The 10,030-nt window shown below is 48.5% G+C and overlaps 1 protein-coding gene across 2 annotated transcripts; it reads left to right on the top strand.

Moving 5' to 3' along the window:
* Positions 1-234: 234 nt before the first annotated feature.
* On the top strand, positions 235-3,006 carry LOC120669787 (alpha-1,3-arabinosyltransferase XAT3-like). Of its 2 annotated transcripts, XR_005672805.1 has the most exons (4): positions 235-631; positions 740-856; positions 1,130-2,407; positions 2,448-3,006. XR_005672805.1 is itself a non-coding variant. In XM_039949628.1 (3 exons), the coding sequence occupies exons 1-3, from the start codon at positions 511-513 to the stop codon at positions 2,332-2,334; spliced, it is 1,443 nt and encodes a 480-aa protein (XP_039805562.1). In that variant the 5' UTR covers positions 235-510; the 3' UTR covers positions 2,335-2,962. The 2 variants fall into 2 exon arrangements, 1 of the variants encoding a protein (XP_039805562.1); XM_039949628.1 differs by having other exon boundaries at positions 1,130-2,962.
* Positions 3,007-10,030: the final 7,024 nt, after the last annotated feature.

The following is a 10,030-nucleotide window of genomic DNA, read 5'->3' as shown; positions in this document are numbered from 1 at the left end:
GTAGGTACTACGTGCTCCGCACCTTCTGGCACGCGGCACATGCCCCGGGGGACACGCACGGCACCGGCTCACGTCCCCCAATAAATGTCGTGTCAGCTTCCCCAGTGCCCGAAATCAGTGGGCACCGACACGCCAAAATTACTGTCAAAAGCACGCCGCGAAACAGCGCCGATCTGAAAAGCCGTGCGGAATGAAGCCGCCGGCAGTACAAAACAAAAACGCTTTCTTTACCGCGACCCGACTCCCGGAAGATGAGTTCCGGAGTGCAGCTGGCACTGGAGGGCAGCTGCTCTGGCTGCTTTCACTCCCCTCCCTCTCCGTCGCCTGCCCCCTTCCTCCTCTAGTTCGTGCCAAGTGCCCGTGGCTACCAGCGCCACCGCCGCCTGGTCAACAGGAACCCAGATTTTTGCCCCGCGCTGCCGATCCACGCGGCCGCGCCTCTAAAAGCTTTTGCCACAGCAACGCTCTCAGCAGCTGGCTCCTTGCTGAGAGAGGGAGAAGGCGGAGGAGATGAAGACCCGGAGCTCCGCGAGGGGGGAGCCCAGGCGCCTCGGGAATGTGGCTCTCCTGGCCCTCATGCTCTGCTCCGTCGTCGCCCTCTCCCTCATCCGGGGGAGGTTCGCCCCAATCGGTACCCGCTCCGCTCCCTTCCTCCTCTCCTCTGCCTCTGCTCTGCGCGGTCGATTCCTGGTGGTTGTGAGCTGATGTATGAGGGCCTACATGTTCTGCTTGCCTGCAGTCAACAGTGCCGGAGATGCCATCAAATCCGAAGAGGAGGCGGCCGCGGTGAGCAAGGCGGCCGTCAACATTGACACCGGCGACGGCGCCGACGAGGCCGCCGCGGAAGCTGCTGCGGGTAAATTACCTTGGCCCTTTCCCTTCTCTGGATAAGATTAGTTAGGATTTGGAGCTGCTTTATGCGCCTGGGCACATGCGCGTCCAGCAGATCTGGTCACCTGCTCCTTCCTGCTTTCCCCTCTTTGGTAGCTTCACCTCCATTTCTTTAGATTCAACTTGAGTTCATCAGGACTTTCTTGAAGAATCGTGTTCTTAAAGAATAGCGTGACATTCCGCCACATGATTGGGCGTCAGATCTGACTCACTGAATTGGAATTCGCCGGCGTTGCAGAGGAGAAAGACAAGGAGGAGGCCCAGCCCAAGCCCGCCGCCGCGGCCGCCAAGCCGGTGTGCTACGAGACGAGCCACCGCTCCGACACCTGCGAGGCGGCCGGCGACGTGCGCGTGATGGGGAGCAGCCAGACAGTGTACGTCGACACGCTGGACCGGGAGTGGAAGACCAAGCCGTACTGCCGGAAGCACGACAACTTCGCGCTGTCCCACGTCAAGGAGTGGACCCTCAAGCCGCTCCCCTCCGGCGCGGCGCCGCGGTGCACGGTCAACAGCACGGCCACCGCCTTCGTGCTCTCCACCGGCGGGTTCACGGGCAACCCCTTCCACGACTACACGGACGTGCTGATCCCGGCCTTCATCACGGCGCACCATTTGGGCGGCGAGGTGCAGTTCCTGGTGAGCAGCTACAAGTCGTGGTGGGTGAACCGGTACATCCAGATCTTCCAGCAGATGAGCCGGCACGAGGTGGTGGACATCGACGCCGACGACGATGTCCGGTGCTACCGTAACGTGGTGGTGGGGCCGACGTTCCACCGGGAGCTCGGCGTGGACGCGTCCAAGACGCCGTCGGGCTACTCCACGGCCGACTTCCGCAAGATGCTGCGCGACGCGTTCGGGCTGGAGCGCGCGACGGCCACGCCGAGCGGCGACCAGTGGGACATCCGGCGCCGGCCGCGGCTGCTGATCATCTCGCGGCGCCCCTCCCGCGGCCGCGCGTTCATGAACGAGCGCGCGATGGCCGACATGGCGGCGAGCCTCGGGTTCGACGTGCGGATCGGGGAGCCCGACACGAGCACGGACACGTCCAAGTTCGCGCGGCTGGTGAACTCGTGCGACGTGATGGTGGGCGTGCACGGCGCCGGGCTGACCAACATGGTGTTCCTGCCGGCCGGCGCCGTGGTGGTGCAGGTGGTGCCGTACGGGCGGCTCGAGTGGCTGGCCCGGAACACGTTCGCGGAGCCGTCGGCGGGGATGGAGGTCCACTACCTGGAGTACGCGGTGCAGCTGGACGAGACGACGCTGAGCGAGCAGTACCCGAGCGACCACCCGGTGCTGAGGGATCCCATGGCCATCCACAAGCAGGGGTGGAACGCGCTCAAGACCACGTACCTGGACAAGCAGAACGTGCGGCCGCACCTGGGGCGCCTCAAGAACACCTTCCTCCAGGCGCTCAAGATGCTGCCGCACGGACGGGACGATTAGGAAGGAGGTGATCTAGACATCGGATATTAGAGGGTAGATGTATAGCTTAATTAATGATAATTACTACTTTTTTGGCTTGTTTTTTCTTCTTTATTTGTTCGTATGAGTAAGAGGGCGCGCTTCAGTAGCAGCCGCAAGCAAGTAGTAGTGGCAGTGCGACTGTGAATGGGATCGCAGGGACAAATTCTAGTGTTTAACTGTTTATAAGTTATCTTTTTCTTTTCTTTTCCAATCTTCGGGCTCCTTTGGAACGCAGGTGAAACGCGGGTGAAATGCAGAAATGAGTTCCACAGGAATGCTGACGTCATCAGGCCTTTGGTTTCACAGGAAAGTTTCCGGATGAAACGATGGAGGAAAGGGATGTGTCTCACTGTGCACACAGGAAACCAAAAATCTGCTTCGACTTCATGGAATCGTGGCCAAGATTCCAGAGGAATCGAAGTGCTCCCTTTCCTACGCCTTTCCTACGACAGCAGGTTTCCTACGTTTTTCCTGTGTTTACCCCGTGAGCCAAAGAGGGCCTTCCTTTTTGGATTATGTATGGTGCTCTGCTCGCTGCTCCATGACACAAGTGTAAGGAGCCGGAGGATTAATAAAATCAGAGCGGCGCTTTCTTTTTTTCTTGTAATTTCTTGTAAACATATTTTATTCAATTGGATGGTAGTTGGTGCTGATTTGTTGTTAGAAAAAAATACTGCTGGTCGATTGCTAATTGGTGGCTAATAGATTAAAGTACTGCTGATTGATTGTTAGTTGACTGCTAGTTGGTAGCCAGTGGCGGAGCTCGCCTAAACCAGACCTTTCCTCTCTGGTGGTGCCGGGCCGCCGGCACACGATAATATGCTCGTAATTACGGTTGACAAAGCCAATTACGACCATCCATAACCACATTGCATTATAAACAAAACTCTTCTTGCTCCTTCGCACAAAAATAATACTGAAAACTTGGTGTGGACGGGTTGGCGTGGCGTACGGCTGCTGCTCTCCATCTTCGGCATTAGCCACTGCCGGCGCCGCTTCACGTCCGCGGCCACGCCCAGCCGCTGCAGCTCTGGTTCCTTTGCTCTCCCGTGGCTGCCTCCTCTTCCAATCCATCCATGAACTCGGACAAATCAAAGGCAAATGCGAAATGCATCAAGGTGGCAAAGGCCTGGCATGATGGCACCCCAACGGCACAGCAGGCGGCGGTGGCGGCGCTAGCTGCTAGGGCTAAACCACGTCGTGGTGGCGTCGGTGCATCCGCGCATTGAGTCCGGCCGCACGGACAGAAGGCACACGCAGGCACATGCGGACCAGCTAGATTAACTAGTCACTCACGGGCTGAAGTGTTGTGTAGGCCAAAAAAAACTTTATGGGCTGCTAGTCACTCATGGGCTGAAATGTTGTGTAGGCCAAAAAATTTCATGGGCTGCCCAGTACGACTTGGCCTCCAGTCCAAGATGGCCTTCTTCCTCCTGCTGTCTGACGGACGCAGGAATCGCGCCACTCAACCTCAGTTCATCGCTCCAGCCGGCTAGAACTCCATGGCCATGGGAGGGTGGGCGAGGGGGCTCCTCGGTAGGTGGAGCAGCTGCCCACCCTGCCGTATGGGGAGCTCCGCCTTTGTTGGTAGCTAATATTAATTTGGTATGAGAAAAAAATACTATTGCTTAATTGATAAATCACCTGAAAGAGTGAATAGTAGCAATGGAAAGAGCAACTTTTTACCATTACCAGGTCTCAGCTGCAATAATGTCGTTTGAGTACGGCACGGTGTGTGGCATGGCGATGGATCGACGCACATTCCAGATGAGTCGCTCTCCCGAGGGAGTTTTTTTTTTTGTGTGTGAAGGGGCAAGCATCCCTGTTTATAAAAGCTTGGCTTTTACAACCAGCACTCTGGAGGAAAGGAATTTTACAACATAGTCCATAATCTCTATCGTCCAGAGGTGCAAATTTGCGTACAAGACTCTCAACCCACTCAAATTTGAAAGCAAAGTCCTTGAATCTTCACGTAGAGAGCAGCTCGCCCAAGACACTCGACAAGACCCCCAGCTTGTGGAGGAGACCGCAGTGGAGGACTTACTGCTAGGCACCGAAGTCGAGTAAATGGCCTCCCAAGCACATCGGCCATCATCGTCGAGAGCGAGAAAGAACAGCAAGAGATCTGCCGTCGCCAGTAGGAGAACCAGCGACCGGACGAAAAGTCCACCGCCGCCGAGGATCCCAGCAGCGAGGACAAGCCACACACCCACGAGGATGCCCGGAGCTCCCAACCTTTCGCAAAAGAACAGGAGATAAAAACTTACATTGTCATCGCCGGAACCGGAGACGCAGCAACGGAGACACGTTATTCTCCATGGACCGCCGTCGAAGAAGAAGCAGGTGTCGCCGCCGTCATCGTCAGCTCCACCATTGTCTTCAACTCCGCCGGCGCCCCAGAGCAGCAAAAGAAGCCGCGCACATCGCACAAGCGCCACTCCACCCTAATCCTAGAAACTAGCTAAGCTAAAAACAGAGAACTATACAGCCCACCAGCTGATTGAGCTTCCCCACCCTCTCCAGCGCCGACGAAGCCGCCAGAGAGAAGGGGGAAGTGTCGAATCGGAGCCGGGGCACTGAAATCGCCTGCCGCCGCTGCTCTTTCCTGTAGCAAGGGGAAAAGCTGGGAGACGAGAGAGTTATGCACGCTCTCCCGAGCGAGTTGGCAAATGGCAAGATGCGCATGCGCGCAGAGTTGAAATTGATCCATCGTTCCGCCCTGTCCTCCGGTTGTCACGCACCAAGGAGCACCGGTGAGGTACATGCGTAGTGTCGAATCGGAGCCGGGGGCACTGAAATCGCCCGCCGCCGCTGCTCTTTCCTGTAGCAAGGGGAAAAGCTGCGAGATGCGAGAGTTATGCACGCTCTCCCGAGCGAGTTGGCAAATGGCAAGATGCGCATGCGCACAGAGTTGAAATTGATCCATCGTTCCGCCCTGTCCTCCGGTTGTCACGCACCAAGGAGCACCGGTGTGGTACACGCGTGGCGCGCTGCCAAGAAAAAAAGCATCAGCATCGTTTTGTCTACGCGCCGCATTGAAAACCTTCCCGACTCGAAAAGTTGTCCGGTAGTGCAAGTCTGCAACCTGAGCCTACCGTTTGAGCCAGGATAAGATTGGCGAAAGCATGGAGAGTGTACAGCTTATTCATTACTCTAGGCGTGTTTCAAATTTTAAGTATCGTTGGTCTAACACCTAAAATTTGAGTCTAACACATCTCTTAACTACCCAACAGTATCCAATTGACATTTAGCGCTATTAAGTCTCACAAAAACCTATTTAGCAGACATTTAGCATGGCTAAATCTCATAAAACCTCCTTTAGCGGATATAGCAGACAAATGTTGTATAGCGTAGCGGTAAATCTCCTAAAAAGCTATTAGCGGGCAATAGCGAGGCTATAACAAGCTATTTCCAACCATGATATTTAGTGTGCGCTAATTGTTACATTAAATCATATAACCAAATTAGTAAGGTCTTGTTTAGTTCCCAAAATTTTTTCTACAATACCTATTACATCGAATCTTCGGACACATGCATAGAGTATTAAATGCAGCTGAAAAAGATAATTAATTGCACAATTCAACTGTAAATGACGAGACGAATCTTTTAAACCTAATTAGTCTATGATTGGATATTAATTACTAAATAACAACGAAAGTGCTACCCAAATCCAAAAAAAATTCGCGAACTAAACAGGCCTAATTTCTCTCTCTGTTATGTGATCCTCAGTTTATACGCCTTGCAGGAGGCTATGTTTCGAGTATTGCCTTTTGGACCTGAAGGGTTGTTTGGTTGCCGGCCGAACTTTACCACCGCCACGGATCCTGCGCCATACTTTATGAATGCCTAGCCTTCCTTTGCCACAGCTCAGTTACGGCGGCGCCACACTTGTGGCGGAGAAAATTGCCGCCGCAACCTGTGGCGAGAATACAGAGGAGAGCAACTGTGGCTGCCTAATACTAGTTATCAACCAAACAGTAGCCGGAGCTGTTGTGGCGGCCATGCAATTGTGGCGTGGTAGATGTAGGTGCGAACCAAACACTGTCCAAATGTGTTGTGGCTGCCATCATTGTGGCGTTGCAAAGTTTGGTCACCAACCAAACAACCTCTGAGTTTTTCGTTTTTCTGGGAATTCTAGCTCCTTGGATTTTTTCATGCAGTTGTCTAGCACTAGCTACTCATGCTAAAATTTTTATTTTTTAAATTAGATAGTACAACTTAGACACTCACAACACATATGTAAACTCTACCACTATGAGTGTTGGGTATCAATATTAGGGACGCCTGACAAATAATAGATTAAGATACCACATGTCCGGATTCACTCGAGTTTAGGGATGAGAACCGTTTCGCCCGATCTCCAGGGGGAAGCTCCGCCTCACCCGACCCTAAAGGACGGACTCCGCCTCGCCCGACCCCAGAGAAGGGCTCGGCCTCGCCCGACCCATGGTTGGTAAGGATGGATTCGGATGTTTATTCGAATGTCAGATTTTTAGTCATTTTTCTTCGATTATGGACAAATAAGATATAGAATTTACTATGTAAATTCATAGCCTTGTATTTAACATTAATCTTGTAAAGATTTATAAAAACTAAACCTCAAATTTATCATATATATTCTCAAATAATAGATATAAAAATTCGAATACGGATCGGATACGGATTCGAATTTTTTTTCACCTATTTAATTGTAGGGAGCAAATAATACATAAAAAAATCTATACAAAAATTTATTTTTATGTGTAATAATATGCTTGATAATATAAAAAAAATTATCATAAAATTTTAAACATATTTATTTTAAAATATCAAATTTGTTCTAAGAATTCAGATGTCTAGATCCATCCTTAATGGTCGGAGGCTCGGCCTCGCACGACCCTAGAAGAGTGGGACCCTCGGAGCCCTACGTCGTTCGCTGACCGCTACGGACGCGGCAGACTAGGCGGGGGACACGCCCCTAACGCACCAACAGGGGAAGGTAAGGATGGATTCGGATGTCTGAACATCCGAATTATCCGTATTCGTATCCGCTTAAAACGTAAATATGAATATCCGTATCCGTATTCGAATTTAATATGGATGTCATATGGATGCATCCGAATTCGATTTTAAGAACTTTTCTCTATCCGATTCCGTATTCGTATTCGAAGAATATCCGATCACATCCGTATCCATCCGTATCCGCAAAGAAAAAATGACTAGTGAGACAATCTTAAACTTATCTTTATACCTATTACTTAATGATGTACACTATTTAAATTATTTAGAAAGCTAGATAACTAATAATATATTTATTAAAATTAATAATGATATAAAAATTAACTTTAACTATTTAATATATTTATTTCATGATTAAAATTATTTAATACGAGTCAAATTAATTATTTATTTAATGATAAAATCTTTTTTTATATATCGTAATTATTAAGTATTTAAATATTTATTTATTTTACATTTATAATTAGTATTATATATTTAATATAAAAGCTATGCATAGATAATTATATTCTTTTTTTATTAGCTATCTCCTAATCCTTTACTCCCTACTTGTATAATGATTTTGATCTGCTATAAAATTATTGAAAAAATAAATATACTTATGATAGCTCTATGTTTCAAATCGAGAAGGTATCCGGATTCGTATCCGGATTCGAACTATCCGTTTTGTATTCGTATCCGATGAGATCCGCATTCGTATTCGTATCCGGATTAAAATGTGGTAAAAGGTGACATCCGGATCCGATTTCATCCGTATCCGATCCGAATCCATCCTTAGGGGAAGGCATGCCCCTACACTGCCTATGGACATCACGGGCCGTAGCGGAGGGACATGCGCTGCCCTCGGGGGTGATGAGCGCACACCTCACGCTGCATTCCACAGGGCTGGCGGGGCCTTCACACGATGGAGAGGAGCGGCGCTCGGGACCCCGTATCCAAGGGAGGAGCACGACGGGATCCAGGGAGATCTCCCTTGGTCCTAGAGCTGGTCTCTCTCTTTCTGACATTCTCTCTCTATCATCCACGCCATCCTTTCCCTTGGACTATAAAAGGAGAGGGAGACCCTCCGCCTGGGGGACGAACGTTTGGAAGGCCACTCGGACCCTGGACAAACACGCTAAACACACACACACCCCTCGCTTGATGCCAAAGACTTGGACCCTTCTCCCTCTTAAGCTCGTTTGTAACCTTCTACTACAAACAAGTGTTGTGAACTAGACATAAGTACGTTTCGTCCGAACTAGTATAAATCTTGTGTCTTCTACTCTTCTTTGCACACCATCAGAGTTAGACGCGCAAAATACAAAATTTACTAGCCGGTGATTCCAAATACCGACAATGAGCATCTTGAAAGAAATACTTTTTCCTCCATGCTGAAAGATAATGAAATTTCTGTCCCCAGAATTTCTAATCTGGTTTTTTCATGACAAAGTAATAAAATTTCTCATCTCCCCATGACATCTAGTTTAATGCAAGGGCATTCATCTAATTCGCCACAAATTAAGATGATCAAAATGCACATAAAAAGTTTCCCATGACAACATGTGTCGTTGGGATTGGAGCATCACTCCTACTATAACACGTCATCAGATTCTTATTGCAAAAAAAAATGTGCGTAAAGACTCCCACCACAACATCCATGGCCTGCAAGGGTGAATCTAGGGGGTGGCCCGTGTCGGTCGTGGTCCACTCTAAGATTGGGCCCAACAACTCTCATATCCTGATTTTTCTACTATTGGCAGCACTGTTGAATTTTTTTTATTACACAATACAATTCAAACACTCACAATGTACGCACACTTATCGAAGTCACCACATGAGTCTCACTATCGACGAGAACGTCACCTATCACTAAAAGAATAATGACACTAAATACTAGAAAAATCACTCATACGAGAAGTCGAACCCACGATGGGGTGCTACTAAGCCTCTTGTAGGTTATAGGCCCTTTCATGATAGAACCTTTGAACTTGCTTCTACAAATTATTTTCTTATGTACAACAATTGATACTCAAATTGATAAGGTGAAAAGTGAGAAATTATAATTTTATAAGATTAGATTGACTTATTCAAAAAAAGCACCCACCTTACAACAACTTGTATGGTTGTATCACTTTGATCCAACAAGTAGCAAAATATGCAAATTGATACACGAAATTATCAAATGTGTGCAAATACGGTCACATACCCATGCAAATATGTCAACATGGCAGGTGACTTGGACGATTTTTTCATGTTATCTTCTATGTTTATTTTTCTTGGTAAAGATTTCCAAACACTTATGCAAAAAAGGTTCTACATTTTATTCTTGGGCAGTTAAACATGGTACCACAAAAAATGGATTGACTATGCATGGAATATCCATATATTCCATAGGAGATGAGTAGGTATAAAGGTAAAAATAATATTGCATTGACTGTCAATGCAACGTTCAATAATGTATCTTTTGCCCAAGCCGACTAGTCATTTTTTCCACGCCATCAATATTCACTAGTATGTTGAAAGTTTGAGCATTACAAATTTTTAGTCACTTTTATCTCTACTTAATTCTCATTGGAAACCACTTATCACTAACTAATATTGAGATATTGGTATTGGGGTGGGCCCAGGATTTTGAATAGGGGTATTCAAAATCTCACCAGGGTGATTTTTTTAGCAGCCCTGGGCATGTATAATT

This window comes from Panicum virgatum, chromosome 4N, assembly GCF_016808335.1.
Source record: "Panicum virgatum strain AP13 chromosome 4N, P.virgatum_v5, whole genome shotgun sequence".
Classification (NCBI taxonomy): domain Eukaryota; kingdom Viridiplantae; phylum Streptophyta; class Magnoliopsida; order Poales; family Poaceae; genus Panicum; species Panicum virgatum.
The sequence above is the reverse complement of the archived record's forward strand: the minus strand, read 5'-3'. Positions and strand labels throughout refer to the sequence as shown.